This window comes from Magnolia sinica, chromosome 14, assembly GCF_029962835.1.
Source record: "Magnolia sinica isolate HGM2019 chromosome 14, MsV1, whole genome shotgun sequence".
In the NCBI taxonomy this organism is placed as follows: Eukaryota; Viridiplantae; Streptophyta; class Magnoliopsida; order Magnoliales; family Magnoliaceae; genus Magnolia; species Magnolia sinica.
Genome location: NC_080586.1, coordinates 18,041,827 through 18,060,247, shown reverse-complemented (window position 1 = coordinate 18,060,247; position 18,421 = coordinate 18,041,827). Strand labels below are relative to the sequence as shown.

The 18,421-nt window shown below is 42.9% G+C and overlaps 1 protein-coding gene across 1 annotated transcript; it reads left to right on the top strand.

The window, feature by feature from the left end:
- Window positions 1-2,375: 2,375 nt before the first annotated feature.
- Window positions 2,376-2,963, top strand: LOC131224905 (uncharacterized). Its single transcript, XM_058220348.1, has one exon. It carries the CDS (start codon window positions 2,376-2,378, stop codon window positions 2,961-2,963), a length of 588 nt encoding a protein of 195 aa, XP_058076331.1.
- Window positions 2,964-18,421: the final 15,458 nt, after the last annotated feature.

Below are 18,421 nucleotides of genomic sequence, written 5' to 3'. Positions count from 1 at the left end.
GATTTTTTTAAAATTAAATTAAAATAAAATCATTAAGCTAATATCTCTTTAATTCAAATAAAATGAAGTACCTAATAGAAAATTAAAATTTAATTGTCTATAATAACAAAGCATTAATAATAAAAAAATTATTGATTTGCATGTATAAGTTTGGCAACAATTTCTTCTCGCATACTCTGATTCGAGAACATTTTCATAGGCTATTTGACATTTAACCGGTTCATAAGGTCACATAGACCATGACGAAGGGAAAACATAAATATCAACTTTATCCAAAACTTTTTTTGCCCTGAGAGGTTTTAAGCAACATTTAATCCCCACTATCTCTGTGGTGTGGTCCACGTGAGCATTCAATCTGCACCCAATTTGGGCTCATGCCTTAAAATGATCTTTCGGAATGGATGGACAACTTTAATAAAATGCACATATCATGGTGGGCCAATTAGTCTCTAACTAGGTCATGGTGAGGGTGGACATGGTTTGGCTAGTGACCCTCCCACTAGCCAAGTGCTTAGTGGTCAATGTTGTATGGGCCCGTCATGATGTATGTGTTTTATCCACGCCATCCATCCATTTTTTCAATCATTTAAGGGCTTGGTCCTAAAAATGAGACGATCTAAATCTCAGGTGGACCACACCGCAGGGAAACAATAGTGATTGAATATCCACCATTAAAAACATTTTAGAGCTCACTGTAATGTTTATTTGACATCGGACCTGTTCATTAGGTCATAAAGACCACAATGACAGGAAAAAGTAAATATAAGCTTGTTTTAAAACTTGTGTGGCCCTAAGAAGTTTTTAATGGTGGACATATTCTCAACAGTTTTTCATGTGATGTGGTCCACTTGAAATTAGGATTGTTATAGGAAGATCAGAGACGCCTCAGCTCCGAGGTCTAAGGTAATCCAAAGCTGACTCGAGGCATGGAACTAAGCTTGAAGTCTCGAGTATGTGCAAAGGATGGACATCCGATTCGACGATTGTTATGATCCGAGGCCCCAGATGGTATGATCTGAGGTTGAGTCGGTCCGCCCGAAGGTCAGAACGGAACCCTGGAATGATCCATGGCTGAAGCTGTCGGCTCAGAACGATCTGGCGCCGAGGTGTTCGGTTTGGGACTCGGACCGGAACTCACTGATGAGGAAGGCCATGAGGTGTCCCACTATCACACAATTAATGACGATTACTCAACCACCTACGTCTACATGACCATACAACTACTGGGTAGCCGAATCACCCACGAGATGAGGCAAATGCCCCAAGATGCTCCTAGTTAGGCGGATATGTCCATCATGCCCTAAGATGCGCAAAGTTACGCAGACGTGCCCACCTTAGGCGATAAGATATAAACAGCATTTTATGGGAAGGAAACAGGTATGCAATATCTTGCACCCTCTTACTACACTCTACTTAGACCCAGATTCCCTAGCCTGACTTAGGCATCAGAGGTCCCCCGGCTTAGCCAGGGTCTCCTTTGATCACCTTTTTGTGCGGGTCCAAGGTCCATCGAAGGTTCACCGCATTGAGTGGAGGGTGATCCAAATTTGACCTCAACATTTTTTGGCGCCGTCTGTGGGAAGTTGATACGAAAAGTCAGTTTCCTATTCTCAAGTACAATGGCAAGAGGAAAGAAGAAATCTACAGCTGTGGAACCGGAGCAGAATGATCAGACTCGGTCTTCCTCATTACTTCACGCCGAGTCAGCTCCAGGACCTTCTCAGCGCTCTCGCAATTGAGCTAACAAGCATCGAGCTATGCAAAGCGAGATACAAGCCTTATGCAACGAAATTAATAAGATGAAACAGCGACAGGAGCAACAACTGTATCCCGTTCAGGAAACGGTCGGATCGGTGGTGGAAGTCCAGTCCGCGTCGCGGAGTATGAGACCCAAAGGGTCACAACATCAATCAGCTCGAGTTCCAACTTCAGTTCAGAATCCTCCCCCCGACCCAAAACCAAGCTTCGGCTCGGAACACAACAACCTGGGCTCCAACGAATGATTCGGTCACCTCGGCTCTAGTGCCGACAGATCTCCATCATGAGCTAGAGAGGAAAAGAGGAAGAAGGACTCCTGAGGTAGAGGCTCCACAAGAGATAGTGGCTAAAAACAAAGATCTGTGGGAAGCGCGGTTTGCAGAACTTAATAATTGGGTTCTGATACTACAGTAGAATCAATAGCATTCATCTATTCCCGCCGCCGTTTAAGCGATGATGGAAGAGACCGAACCTCCCTTCACCTCTACAATCATGAGCAAGGTGATGCCGCAGAGATTCCGGATACTTCTGTCATCTAGTACTCCGGATCTGGCAACCCGTCTGAGCATGTAGAGGCCTATCATTTGTGGATGCAAATCCAGACAGCAACAGACGTGATGATGTGTAGGGGATTTTCAATCACCCTCAGTGGATCCGCTCGGAGTTGGTACCGGCAACTCAAACCCAATTCCGTTGGTTCTTTCGCAGAACTCAGCAGATTATTCCTTACCCAATTCATAAGTGGTAAGAAGAGTCTAAAGCTGAATACTCATCTGTTCACCATCAAGCAAGGGCCTAAAGAATCGTTGAAAGACTTCATGGCCCGTTTCAATGAGGAAGCATTGCAAGTGGAGGACTATGACAACAAAATGGCGCTCTTTGCCGTGTTCAGCGGTTTGAAAGTGGGGAAGTTTACCTTCTCCATTGGAAAGAATCCGTCGAAGATGTTAGCTGAGCTCGTCACCAGAGCTCAGAAATACACTAACGCCGAGGAATTCTCTAACTCTCACAAAAATGTTCAAGTAGCAGAGCTGACTACCAAGGGGAAGAGGCTGAGGAACGAAGAACCCCAGTCATCTAGTAAAAAATCAGACGACCGCGCTCCTCGTGATCATCGCCTGAGTAGAAAACCTGAGGGCAAGTTTCGTTCTTACACTCCCTTCAACACATCTACAAAACAAATACTGCTGGACATCAGAGGCTAGAAGCTCTTGAATTGGCCCGTTTGCATGAAGGCCGACCCAGATCATCGAGACAAGTGTAAGTATTGTCGTTTCCATCATGATCATGGCCACAACACGACTGACTGCGTGGATCTCAAAGATAAGATCAAGACCCTCATCCGTAAGGGTCATCTGCGCCGATATACCAAGGAAGAGAGAATAGCTCGGAGAGAAGAATAAGAGCAGCCTAGCAATGCCACAGAAGAGTCGGTTGAGATCCGTACCATCTTTGGTGGCTCATCCGGTGGAGGAGACTCGAACAGGGCCCGTAAAGCCCATTCTCGAAAGTCTGATCCGGAGCAATACGTCCACATGACCGAGAGGCCGGACAAAGAGCTCCGAGTCAGCCCGTACAGTCATGTGGACGTAGTGCCAAATGATGTATGAAGATATTAAAACCCTCCAAGCATTGGGAGAAAACTGTCCTGGGGCCAGTCCCAAATATGCCGTCGGGGCTCAGATGAAGGGATGCATCGAAAGTCGGAGCCCACATTGTAGGGCGCAGAGGAAGATCGTTATTTTCCCTTCTGCAGGGGCTCCAACACTGTCAAGGGGTTCTGGCGCCCGTATCCGTATGGAGTCCGGAATCTCAAACTCTGATCGGATCGAGTCCATCTAGGACTCGACCAGTACGGAGCCTCCCGAGATGGTCTCTATGATTCGCCCACTCGCAGGCATTTTCACAGCCCCCTTCATCGGATCTTGGGAGGCTCGAGAGGCCTTTTTCCCGCCCTTGCGATGCATCCTAGCCCCAGCTTCTTTACCTCTCCTAGGCAAAGGGTAGAGAGGTACGACATCAATGGGGCCTTCTGAGGCCTCTCGTCTATCGTCCGAGCTCTCTGACCCGGAGTCATCCTCAAAGGCATAATTGCCTCGGACCATCTCTGAGTCGTTCGACATCCCACAGAAGCAAAGGAAATAAGGGTAAACTGGAAATGTGAGGGAGGACTCACCGGACGGTCACTAAAAATCACTTATGCCGGAAACTGCTAATCAATCGGAATCGCCTCTCCCGTAGGTCACCTTCACCAGAAATCTCCTCCTCAGGTAGCCCACAACAACAAAAATTCAGAAAGCGAAAATGTGAGCGCCTCCGAGCACTGGGGTTTTTATAACCCACAAATGATTCTCGCATTAATGGCGAGATATGATGACCACAGCCGAACCGTCGAGAGCCAACTTCAGAGGACATGTGGCTAGAGGTCACTGGTATGAACACTTCCAAGTCACATGCCACTAGCATTGGGCGACAAGTTCCGAGCAGTGGAAGCGTCGCCTAGCCTCCCTTCGTGCCTTACGTGGCGATCCTTCATAATGTCCCTGATGATTCGAGATCCTAACTGTCACCACGCGTCCGCTCGAGGCTAACCCGCGGACAGAAAGCCCCAAGGACGTATCCTTTCAAATATGGAAATCATAATTACTACTGCACGCATGGGGGGTGCAACGGAGGAAGCTACCGATCTTCTGCATGTACTTACTCTCTGAATCCATGTCTGAACTCGGAGAGTAGGGGGCTTCTGTAATAGGAAGATCAGAGGCGGCTCAGCTCCAAGGTCTAAGGTAGTCCAGAGCCGACTCAAGGCATGGAACTAAGCTTGAAGTCTCGAGTATGTACAAAGGATGGACATCCGATTCGATGACTTTTATGATCCGAGGCCCCATATGGTATGATCTGAGGCTGAGTCGGTCCGCCCGGAGGTCAGAACGGAACCCTGGAATGATCCGTGGCTAAAGCTGTCGGCTCGGAATGATCTGGCGCCGACGTGTTTGGTTTAGGACTCGGACCGGAACTCACTGATGAGGAAGGCCATGAGGTGTCCCACTATCACACGATTAGCGACAGTTACTTGACCACCTACTTCTACATGACCATATAACTACTGGGTAGCCGAATCACCCACGAGATGAGGCAAATGCCCCAAGATGCGCCTAGTTAGGCGGATATGCTCATCATGCCCTATGATGCGCAGAGTTACGTGGATGTGCCCACCTTAGGCGATAAGGTATAAATAGCATTTTATGGGAAAGAAACAGTACGCAATATCTCATACCCTCTCTCTACACTCTACTTAGACCCAGATTCCCTAGCCTGACTTAGGCATCGAAGGGTCCCCCGGCTTAGCCAGGGCCTCCTTTGCTCACCTTTTAGTGCAGGTCCAAGGTCCGTCGAAGGTTCACTGCATTGAATGGAGGGTGGTCTAGAATTTGACCTCAACAAGGATCTACCTGATTTTTGTAATCATTCTATTGAAAAAAAAATGGAAGGACAGTGTGGATGACATAAGTATATCATGGTGGGGCCACATAGCACTAACCATTAGCCATTGGCTAGTGGCATCCACCATCCGTCCGGGTAGTACCCAATCCCTACCGGATTTGACAACTTACAAATTGCTGAAATTCTCTCTCCTGGGTAGCCAGCCTGCTTCGTAACAAATCTTTCTCACACACAGATACACACACACACACACACACACACACACACCATCTATCCATATTACATATTATTTTAGGGCATCAGATCACAAAAGAGGTAGATCTAAGGCTCAAGTGAACTGTGGGAATTGGGTGCCTACAATTCTAAACTTTTTGGGCCACAGAGTGCTCTGATCAAGTTAATATTTGTGTTTTTATTTCATCCAAATATGTGTAACTTTTTTTTTTCACACGCACACACACCCCCACACACTAGCACTAGTGGAATTTCACCACCTAAGGATACTCGAACCCTTGACCGGGTGTTGGAACTCCTGAACTGTTAAATAAACATTACAATGGGCCCTAGTAAACTTTTAATGGTGGGCATTTGATCACCACAATTTTCTTGTGGTGTGGTACACTTAAGACTTGGATTTGTCTTATTTTTAGGATCATTCTATAAAATGACCTGAAAAAAATAGAGGAACAGGGTGGATAAAACACATACATCATAATGACCCCCACCAAGCATTGTCCTGTTAGGGGCTCCGTGGGACCTCCTGTGATGTATGTTTTATCCACACGGTCCATCAATTTTTTTTCATGCCACTTTAAGGGCAAAAGACCAAAAAGAAAGGTAGATATAAAATTCAAATGAGCCCCACTATAGAATTGGGCACCTACCATTGAAAACTTCTTGAGCCACAAAAGACTCTAATCAAGCTGATATATTTGTTTTCCCTTCATTTAGGTTTGTGTGACCTTACCAAGAGGTTATATGAAAAATATAACTTACAGTGTTTTCAACTGTAATAGTTCAATTCTCACTGGGTTTTTTTTTTTTTTTTTGGTGGTCCAATTGAGCTTTGAATGTGCCTCATTTTTTGGGCTAATGCTCTAGAATGATTGAAAAAGTTGATGGATGGTGTCTATCATATAAATTTTGTAATTGGCCATGCATTAAAAGTGGGTTGTGTATTAAGCAATCTATTTGGGAGAGAAAATCTTCGTCCAAACATTGTCCATGTAAATCAACACCGTCGAAACATTGTCCAACACTGTCAAAATATTGTCCATGTTAATCAATGATTAAAAATCATTGGTTAGTCACTCAGACATGATCTTGTGCTTGCGGCCCATCCAAGACTTGGAATTTCATCATTTTCAGGCAAAGCATATATTTCAGCGGGCTTATCACAACCATTGTGTCAAAAATTACATATCTCACTAATTAGAGATATTAAAGTTGATTTAGTAATTAAATTCAAACCCCTGTAAATATACCATGCATAGGTACTTTTGGATTAAAGTTGATTCACACTCTAGGGTGCCAAACACACTGTGAGAATTGCAAATCCAAGGGGTTTCAAATCCAGGGGGTTCCGAATCCACGCTCCATAATAGGCCCTTATTCTCCATTAAGCCAAACCTCTAGGGTGAAAAAAATTAGAGAAAATTCCATAGCATTTTGTGAGTTCAGGATTAACAAACAATATTTAATGCGGAGTGCTTTCTGAGTTCCGCATTGAGTGATTTTTTTCCGTGTTAACAAATAAGCCTCATTATGGGTGTAGCTTCAAAGGATCCTCAGATCCATCAAGGTGTGTGGGATCCCTCATTGTGGGGCCCACTTTGATGTATTTTCCTTACATCCATGCCGTTAATTCATTTTGAAAGCTTGTTTTAGGGCAAGATTCCAAAAATGAAGAAGATCTAAATCTTAGGTGGACCACAACATACGAAATAACAATGATTGAATCCCAGCCATTAAAAACTTCTTAGGGTAACCATAATGTTTATTTTCCATACAACCTATTGATAGGGTCACAAAGACCTGGATGAAGGGACCACAAAAATATCAGCTTGATCCAAGACTTTTATGGCCCACAAAAAGTTTGTAATGCTCAATCACCACAATTTCCTATGGTGGGGTCCACCTGAGACTTAAATCTGCTTCATTTTTGGGATTATGCCCTAAAGTGAGTTGTAAAAATAGATGGACTGCGTGGATGTATGGCACATACATCAAGGTGGGCTCCACAGTGAGGGATTCACCCACCTCGGTGGATTCGAGTATCTACCAAAACTGCACCCTATCGTTATAGTGCTAGTGAAGAGACAACTGCCGACGCAAGCTGAAAAACATAGCACGACTTAGGTCTGAAGCGTCATTAAGGCCCAGGCCTACCCTAGCTTGGGCCAAGCTGAAAACCGCAAACATCCGGCAACAGTGTCGGGTTTGAAGTGTCAACCCAGGCCCGGGCCTAACACAATCCAAGGAGTCCTTTTTTTTTATATTACAGATAGATGATGGGTAAGTGTGAAGATGAATAAGACACATGCCATCCATGTAACTAAATCAAAACCCTCATTTGGTAAATGCGTATTCAAACTGAAGATAAACCCAAAATCATCCTAAATTATTTTATCAAATGGACGATGAAAATGAAAAAAAATAATAATTAAACATTCATATTTAAAAGTCAACGTCCACTAATACATTGTGTTTATCCATTTTCGGTGCTTAGACATAAACCAATAGAAAGTTGACACGTGTGGGTACTACATGCTTGTTACTCACAAAAATCATACTCACACCGAAAGATATTTTCATTTGATCTTTATTCGGAGATACACATTCCATTATTAATGTGGTGGCACAGATCCATACACATGCCTTTAAGGGAGCAAACTGACGCATGCCACGTTGCCATGATTAACGAGCCAATTAAGAAGGTAGCATGTCTAACATGTCTATAAAGATCCACCGAGAAATAGAATCCTATCACAGATCTAGTTATTATACACTTGGTAAGACCGTCTCTCACGGTCCTTCCAAAATGGGAGATTTTCCGAGATACGTTTATAGAGTTGGTGAAGACTACAAAGATCTTGAATATTCGAAGAATAGACAAATACATAAACAAATCCGGTAGTGGTTTGAACTTAGATCTTGAGAAAACGAACATCATGTAGATCAGGACCCAATCCGTATAATAATCGAAATTAAGAAAATAGAAATGCTCGATAAAAACACTAATATGACATCACGATCTAAAGGATCCAGTCCATCAACCCCTCCAACAATGTGATCAGAAGGGAGTAAGAGTTCAAGATAAATCTAAGAGGTGGTTTGATTAGGTCATTCAAATGCACGACCAGAATAGATTTGAGATCCAGGGTTAGTGGTAGAGGTTCCCATGATGGATATATTTTTAGATGCAACATCATCCAGAAGACAGTTTATGCGAAGATCTGAGAGCCAATGGTCCTAAATGCACATGAAAATAATATTAAATCTAGATGCAATTGTTTCCTAAGGGGGATCAACTAAAAGAAGAAGATCCGTAAAGCCAATAGTTTTAGATCTATCTAGAATCCTTTCTATTAGGAATGCATGTCATAAACGTGAAGAATCTAAGATTACTAAGGAAACACAGCGAGGTTTTGTGGCATTGACAACCTATAAAAGGAGCACCCCAAGAAGGGCTCGATGCCTATACCAAACACAAATCTATCTTCTTTACATTTATCTTTATGCTTATTATATCATAGAATAACATAGCCTAATCTTAACATAGCTCGCTATTGTCCAACGCCACCACTACAGTACCATAGGATTAGATTAAATGTCCACAACCTAAAGTGACTGGATCCCAATCAACTGAGTTCTTACTCAGACAACACATCTCTAGTCATATCCTACTAACGTTTACCTTGATCATTTGTTCTTACAAATAGATTAGGTATTTATCTCTCATTTGTTTATTTCTCTAAGTTATTTTGAAATTCTGTTAATTGTAATGAGCCACATATTCAATTATTAATAAAATCAACATTGTTTAGTATTCTTTTTATTTATTTTCTCCATCTTTATTCTTTTGAGAAATTATCTGTAATTACTAGTGAAAGAAAAGCCATAAAGCCATAAGGCAAAAAGAATCCATCACGAAGGAGTAACCCTACCCTTTCACAAATCTCCTGATCGCTAGTCACAACCAGTGGATGAGAGGATGATTGGATCCTACGTCCTGTCTCAAATCAATCTAACTCAATGCAGGGGCACTAGTGTTCAATCAAACATTAAGTCAAGTATGACTCTGGCACATCCGCACATCATAATCACATACAAAATCCAAACACAAGCCCTCGATTACACGTGGTCTTGTTTTATTGAATTATCAGCAATATTTTTTTCATGCTTGGTGAGATCCGCTAAGCTTGTATTTCTCAAAAAAATAGGATGCCTCCTAAATAAAAAAGTGTTATTTCTGTTTTTGATACTACGTAAGAACAACAATACTTGGGCCAGCATCATGAGCCCATTGTCGACGTTAAAGCAGGATCGTCTTCACAGCCGTACTCCAACGACTTTGCTGCATTCTTCGAACAATTTGACGGATATATGCAGCATGTCACTAGGGTATTTAAGTCACAATTAAAGATATTCGAGAGAAAAACTGAGAGTATTCTTTTGAGACTTGATGGAATTGATATGCACTCTACCCCTACTCTGTTGGACGGGAGGCAGAACGACTTGCTGAGCTCTCGACCAAAGCCAGCTAGATCGAATCACAAAGTTGACCCTCACCGCCTCCACCAGTGACAATGAACGACCTTGAGAAGATCGATCATATAACTAGCCAGAATACCTTGAGCGACTAAGTTATTACCTATTCATGAATCAATACCTAATTGGTGCAAGCAACTCGGGAAGGCAACTAGCCGCTCAGCCATTACCATATGGCCACATGGCTGAACCACTTGGGAGGCAACCTCCAGTAGGTCTAGTTGGCCATAATGGATTCCAAAAGGCTGAGTACTAAGAGGTCAATCCCAAGTAGTCATGATCATCCATCAAGGGCACTGCAGAATAAAGGCACCTGAGGGGCAACCACTGGCCGCGCCTCTAGTCTACCATGAATACCATAGGACAGAGATGCTCGGAAGGGGGAGGGGGGGAATCTCCAACCACACCTCTTATTTACAATGGTTATTATAGGGTAGAGACTCTCGAGGGGTAACCTCCGGATGTGCCTTTCTCAACGGACATTCCTTATACGGCGCATGACTCAAACCTTGGGGGAAACCTACAGTCGCGCCTCTTATCTACAACAATTACTATAGGGTAGAGGCGCATGGGAGCAACCTCTGGTTGTGCCTTTCTCAACAGTTATTCCTTATGCGGCGCAGGGCCCAAACCTGACCGCCTGAGAAGATCTTCCAGGCCCACAATGGCCGTTCGGTTGGCATGATATTATATGGCTCATCTAGAAGTGCGGAGTTTAGCCAAACAACTGATGAATTACTCAGATAATCTACAAAAAGCCTTATCTTGAGTGGGTCGACTGAAATTATGAGTTCTCCAGAGGATTTAGGTTTCCTGAATTCACTCTTTTCTCAAGGGATAGAGAGACTTCTACGAAAATATATCGAATGTTTCACCATGTAAGGTGGTGAAGCATCCCATAATGATTTCTTAAGGCTCAGATTGTTTAGAAATTCCTTGACAATTACTGTATATAAACCTACTAGACAATTCAATCCAAACTTGGAACGAGATGGAATAAAACTTTCATGTGTAGTTCCATCTCATTAAGATAGAAGTATCTATGGCCGACCTCTCCAGGATAAGACAACTGCCTAAAGAGTCTGTCAATCAATTTATCACCTGATTCAAGGGTGTCAGAATCCACTGCTCAGTCATTTTACCAGAGGTCAAGTTCTTCAGGTTGGCCTTAGAAGGTATGGGCTTTGAGTTTCACAAAATGTTTGAAGGTGTGTACTTTGGAGACCTCTCAAGACCCTATTATGCGATCAACCCTCGATTGCATATCTTCTTATGAATAAGGGACTTTAGAATCAGTAATTTTGGCATGGGCATCATCTCTCAAAATTTATCCCGAAGATGAGGGTTCTTCGGCAACACGACTCGTGGAAGGGAAATCACCCCAATATGCAAACACAACATCTTTGAAGCCAGACGCCTTGAATGAAGCTTCCGATGCTTCATGGTCCATAGTGGGAGGGGATGACACTACTTTTGTAACAAATGTTGCGATTGGGAAAACCTCTTCAATAAGCGTTGAAACGGTCTCTTTAACATGCACGACTCAACATGGGTTCTCTATCCTTACCCTCCACGATGAGTCGAAAAAGTCTCATCAGTAGAAGCATGGGCCCTGTCCCTAGTTAGACTTATGGTTGCTCAACTGCAAGAGTTAGGAGTTGACTCGAGAGTTCCAGAAGTTGTTGAACCCCCTATTAACTCCCAACCCTAGAGACGTCGATCAACGATATGGTTTAGCGTCTGTGTTTTTCCATCTTACTTGGCCTGCTACAGGATCCACATCCTCCTTTGTCTCTTCGATAATAGCAATACTTGCTGTATAGATGAAACAATACTTGACCAAATTTCTCGTCGCTTGGTGAGGGGCTTGAGTTCTACCTCTTCTTCCTCTTTGTCTTCCATGACTGACATTGTGAAGGAAAGATGAGGGACAATTTAAAGAGTAGAATGTTTTGAACATGAAAACGAAAGAAAAGCCTAAGAATGAAAATTACCTCTTGAGGGAGTGGAAGTGATTGGGCTCATGACCGGTCGGGCAAATGGGGTAATGTTTGGGCGACAACAGGAGCTTCAATTATCATCCTTTCTCGAATTGTAACCCTAGTCAATGTGCAACAAATTATGTTGGATCCATTTTTTCGTAGGGGATTCAACCATCAACCATTTCTTTTTATCAATACCCCCATGTGGATGGTCTCCTGTTTGACCACCAATCAAACAAATGCTTGAAGTACTTGGGTTGCACGAAGTTTGGGGAACAGCAGCAGAGCCATCAAATGATGTGTATGTCGTTATTATTATAGATGGTCGGACTACAACAACTCCTCGAGAAACAATCTTTATCCCGATTATAGGGCCCATAACACCAACAAAATCCCCACGACTGGCTAAAGTGACCGTTTCCATGGGTCAAGGAATTTGAGGCTCGGGAGGAAAAAGGTGCACCAAATTAGTTACCTAGATAAGCAGATACTGAGAATCCCAATATTACTTCTATTAGGTGTAAAACTTGGGAACCATAATTGGCTGCTGACAGTTCCCTTGAACTCATCTTGAATGGGACGAAGTTTATCCCAATGATGGAGGATTTTCCTCATAATTGGCTGCACATTCCTCGAGGAGTAGTAGGGGGAAGAGGAATCCCTCGGACCAAACCAAATTGGCATGCACACAAGGTGACTGGGTAATACTCAACATCAATCTTGGCATTGAGGTTATGGACTAGAAAGGCCTTGTTGTTTGGGAGATCCATGGAAATCAGGAAGTTGACCCACAATTGACACATCATTTCTCTGGTGCAAAGTTGAAAGGGCCATGTCGTATACACCTAAACTAGTCCGAGCCGTGAGTCATTTTAAAGAAAAGAAATAAGTACTCATTCGGAAGTTTCTTTAAGTTGACCAAAAAGAATCATAAATGATCCTAGAAGGAGCATTCTTTGATCTAGTTGTAGGTCAAGTCGCAAAAACCATAAGTGGAAGACCGATAAGGGATTTCTTTAGAAGATACAAGGCAGAGTGGGGGGAAAATACTCACTAAGCCATAATTGAAGGAGCCATAAGGGACCCCCACATTAATCTAGTTTCTTTGTCACCAAGCTATGGAGTGTGACAGAGGTGAGAGAGAACAAAAGGAGTGAGGGCTAAATTGTTGCCAGAAGCCAATGATTGAACCAACTTGCTATACTCTTTAGTCATCTTGCCAGTTGGGACACAAAATACATAGCGACATAGTCACATTAGCAAGAAGGCATAATGTTCCTAATGTGACATTGGGCCCTAACTCATTTCTTTCCGAATATAAGTGGTGTATACTACATTACCCCTCTGGTTATTTAAAGAAGGGGAGGGCCACGAGCTTGATGGCTCGACATACTCACCTAAGGTAGGAAGACCTGTGAGTGCACATGCATCAAGAATGGTACGACTCATGAATCCTCAAGGGAAATGAAAGCTATTTGTGGAGCAAATCTAGAAACAGACAGTCACCACCAACAAGGAAGTATGCATGACAGTCTCAATTTGAGAAAGTTGAATGCAACTGAAGATCTTGATATTTCTCTAGTGTTTCTCGTATGTGGACTTGACACAGTTCATCAAAATGATCCAATCTAGAGGAGGACAAGGCTAAAATCGGTGGCAGGAACCAACTGGATTTCATCGAAACTAATTTAGAGAGGGGGTGCATAGAAGAAGATTCTCTTGAAGGTGTAAAGGAAAGAAAGATAGAAGGGAAGAGAAATCCTTAGCCTGGATTGGGAGGAAGGTTAGATCGATAAGGTATTGATCAGGTAGATCGACTTCGAAATGAGTTAAGATCTTTGGAAGGGTGTAGTCAGCCAGATGCTTAATGATCGAGTTGATTAAGTTAGGGGTTAGAACGTCCATGGTAGCTGACTCGGATTCAAGCTAAGGATCTTTAAAAGAAGAGGAAACGAGATGATTGGAGAAGAAAGAATAAAGTTAGTCAAAGAGGAGAAAGTAGAGGAATGATTGGGATGGAAACATAACCGTATAAAAGCAAAATGAACTATTGGTTTTCACATTCGTAATAAAACTTGGCAATACTGTCAGGAGATTTTTGACGCTCGCATTAACTCGCGTGACAATCGAATGTGAACCCCGTGCTACCACGCATCACACGTTGAAATGACAGTAAAAACTCGAACGTTAAACGTCCCATCGCATCTCTTGATATGAAGGAATGTGAGGGTAAGGGCATTATCTACACCCATATTCGACACCCTGACATAGAATAATGGAAAGTTGTTATGTGTCGATACTATGGGCTAGGTATTCACGGAAATCATACTTACACCCGAAGATATATTCGTTTGATATTCCTTTTGTGATACATATTTAATTATTAATGCACTAGAATAGACCCTTGCATATGCCTTTAAGGAAGTGAAATGACGCATGTCACGTGGCCATGATTAACGAGTCAATTAATGAGGCAATGTGCCTGACACGTGTATGGAGACCCACTGAGAGATAGAATCCTATCACAGAGTTAGTTATGATACACTCGGTAAGACTGTATCTCATAGTCCTTCTAAAATGAGAGATTTTTCCAAAGACATTTTAAGAGTTGGAGAATGTTGGGGGGCCTTGCACAAAACCTTAGGATCTAACCTCCCAGAACAAACTAAAATTATGGGATAATAAAGCAATGAAATAAATCAAAGCATAAACCACACGACACCAGGAAATTTTACGTGGAAAACCCTCAAAGAGGTAAAAACCATGGGACCTCGTCCAAATCAATAATCCACTATAAAGCAAAACGTTATAACCGATCACAAGCATACATTGCTTGGATCAAACCTTCTTCACTCATGCAGGAGTGGATGAACAATAAGAGAATAATGAAAAAACAGAGGGATCTCACCGATCACAAGGACGTAAAAGTGCTGAGATGTGGACTGCGAAGTAGATCACCTCTACAAGCAGAATCTCCCTTCCACAATCTTCCTCTCTTTCTTTCTCTCTCTCTCTCTCACCTTTGATAACCCTAAGCTCTCTTAGAAAACCTTTAAGAAACCTTAAAGAACCCTGGAATACACCTCAATCCCGCATACACCCCTTTATATAAGAATAGAAAGAGGTAGAATCAAATTAGGAAATAATTTTCGCAGAATCTACGTTTCTGCAATTGCATTTGTTTAACTCTTCGATGATACTGAAGGTCTCTCGATGATAGCCTTCGATATCATCTAATGTCCTTCGATGATATCGAAATAGGACCAAAATTGTCCAGCGATTAGGGGTAAAAAATTTCAACAATTATTGATGTCATCAAAGGTCTCTTGATGACAGCCTTCGATATCATCTAAGGTCCTTCGATGACATCGAAATAGGACCAAAACTGTCCAGCGACCAGCGGTGAAAAATTCTAACAATTATCGATGATATCGAAACTGGTTCGATTTCATTGAACCTAGCAATGAGGAGAAAATTTTCATCAAATCTCTCCCTTTTCGACTCAGGAGGAATTCACCTTCTTCAAACCAGCCTGATTTCTACAAACCTCAAACTTGCCCATGAGCAAAGCCTTGGTCATCATGTATGACCCATTATCGTTCGTGTGGACCTTCTCAAGCCATAACACCTTCTGTTCCAAAGTATCCCTGATCTAGTGATACCGAATCTCTATGTGCTTCGACTTGGAGTGCTAACTTGGATTTTTTCTCAAGTGTATAGGACTTTTACTATCGTAATAGACCACGTGCTGCTCCTGCTTCAGGTTAAGTTCCTATAGGAACCTCTTCATCCAAAGTATCTTTTTACATGCCTCTATGACTGCAATGTACTCGGCCTCTGTCGTCGACAATACTACGACCTTTTATAGCTTACTTTGCCAAGAAATCGCTCCCTCTGTAAACGTGAACATGAACCCCAATGTAGATTTTTTAGAGTCTATGTTGCCTGCCATATGTGCATCTGTGTAGCCCTCTAACATAGGTTTTTTGTCACCATAGCATAAGCTCAACCTAGATGAGCCTCTTTAAATATCACAGTATCCATTTCACTGCTGCCTAATGCTCTTTGCCAGGATTGACAAGATAACGGCTGACAACACCAACCGCATATGCTATGTCTGGGCGTGTACACACCATAACATACATCAAACTTCCTACAGCTGACGTGTAGGGTATTTTCTGTATCTCATTCACCTCTGCCTTTGTCTTGGGACACTACCTGTCGCTCAATTTGAAGTGACCATCCAGTGGAGTACTGATCGACTTCGCTGCATTCATATTGAACCGCTTTAGGACTTTCTCAATATACCGCTCTTATGATAGCCAAATCTTCCTACTACTTTTGTCATGGGTGATCTCCATTCTTAGGATCTGTTTAACCAGGCCCAAGTCTTTCATCGCAAACGACTTGTCTAACTCCTGTTTCAGCTTGTTGATCTTCTTGATGTCTTTTCCCATGATAAGCATGTCATCAACGTATAACAGCAGAACTAGAAAATCACCATCTGAGAACTTGCGCGTAAACACACAGTGGTCCGACTCCGTTATGTCATACCCATGCTTCAACATAAACGAGTCGAACTTCTTGTACCATTGTCATAGAGCTTGTTTTAGCCCATACAAGCTCTTCCTCAGCCTACACACCATATGCTCTTTGCCCTTGGCTTCAAACCCTTCTGATTAGTGTATGTAGATCTCTTCTTCCAGGTCACCATGGAGAAAGGCAGTTTTAACATCTAACTACTCTATCTCCAGATCCATGCTAGCCGCCAACCCAAGTAACACCCGTATGGATGTCATCTTCACCACTGGTGAGAATATCTCCTCGAAGTCTATACCTTTCCTCTGACCACACCCTTTCACCACAAGTCTGGCCTTGAATCTCGTATGTGAATTCTTCTGCTCAATCTTCTTTCTAAACACCCACTTATTGCTCAAAGCTTTCTTGCCCTTAGGCAATTTCACTATATCATAGGTGTGGTTCTTATGTAAGGATTCCATCTCTTCTTGCATAGCTTTCAACCACTCCCCCTTATGCTCATCGGCTAGGGCCTCAGAATAGTCTTCTGGCTCTCCCCCATCAGTGAACATAATGTACTCATGCGGTGAGTACCTCTTGTACGGCTGTCTGTCCCTAGATGACCTCCTCACCTGTGGCTCAACAGGTGGATCAAGTGGGGGCGCTCCCCTGGTCCATCTTCTAAGGAACTCCCTCGTCCTCTGCACCTTGTTCTACTCCCCCGTCATCAGGCACCACGGGAGGAATAATCAGATCCATGTCCTCTAGCTCACCTAAACTAGGCTGGTTCTTCTCTGGCTTACTAATGTCTTCTATACACTGATCTTCAAAGAAAGCGACATCTCTGCTCCTAACGAGTTTTTTCTCGATCGGATCCCACAATCTGTAACCGAACTTTTCATCACCGTACCCCAAGAACACACACTGTCTGATCTTCATATCGAGTTTGGACCTCTCATCCTTTGGTACATGAACGGATGCCTTGCATCCAAACACCCTGAGATGACTGTACGATGGATCTTGTCCAGTCCACACCTTCTCGAGTACTTCTCCATTCAACGGGGCTGATGGAGACCTGTTTATCAAATACACTGCCCTATGCATTACTTCTTCCCAGAACGTCTTGGGCAATTTTGCATGGGATAACATGCATCTGATTCTCTCTACAATGGTGTGATTCATTCGCTCAGCTACACCATTATGCTGGGGGGTTTTGAAAACCGTCTGTTCATGCTGTATACCCAGGGACTTACAATACTCATGAAAGTCACCAATGCATTCACCACCATTGTCAGTGCGGATGCACTTCAATGATCTACCTATCTCTCTCTCGACCATAGCATGAGACAATTTAAACACACCAAAGACCTCGTCCTTGAATTTTAAAGCATAAACCCAAACCCTCTTAGATGTATCATTTATACAAGTGACAAAATACAATGCCTCACTCAAGGTTTTTGTCCTCATAGGACCACAAATATCAGAATAAACCAAATCTAATGCATGCACTTTATTAACATGAGAAGCAGATTTAATAAATGAAACTCTATGTTGTTTCCCTGATAAACAATCAAGACAGGTTTTGAGAGGTGTACCTGTCATGTCTGTAAGGAGCTGATTCTTTGCTAGTACCTGAAGCCCTTTTTCACTCATGTGGCCTAGACGCCTGTGCCACATGTCAATAGCTAAATCTTCCGCTACGTTCAACCTACCCTTGCACACACTGACACTTGCCTTATAAAGGGTGCAACACTTCTTTCCTCTGGCTGTGATCAACGAACCCTTGATGAGCTTCCAGCGCCCACCAGCAAAACAACTTTCATAGCCATCATCATCCAACCTTCCCGTCGACATCAAGTTGAGGCGAAGGTCTGAAATATGCCTCACATCCCTGAGAACCAATGTCCAGCCCACATCGGTCTTCACACAAATATCACCGACCCCTACGA

Coding starts and splice junctions, on each gene's coding strand:
- LOC131224905 (XM_058220348.1), top strand. CDS start 2,376: ATGATGTGTAGGGGATTTTCAATCACCCTCAGTGGATCCGCTCGGAGT.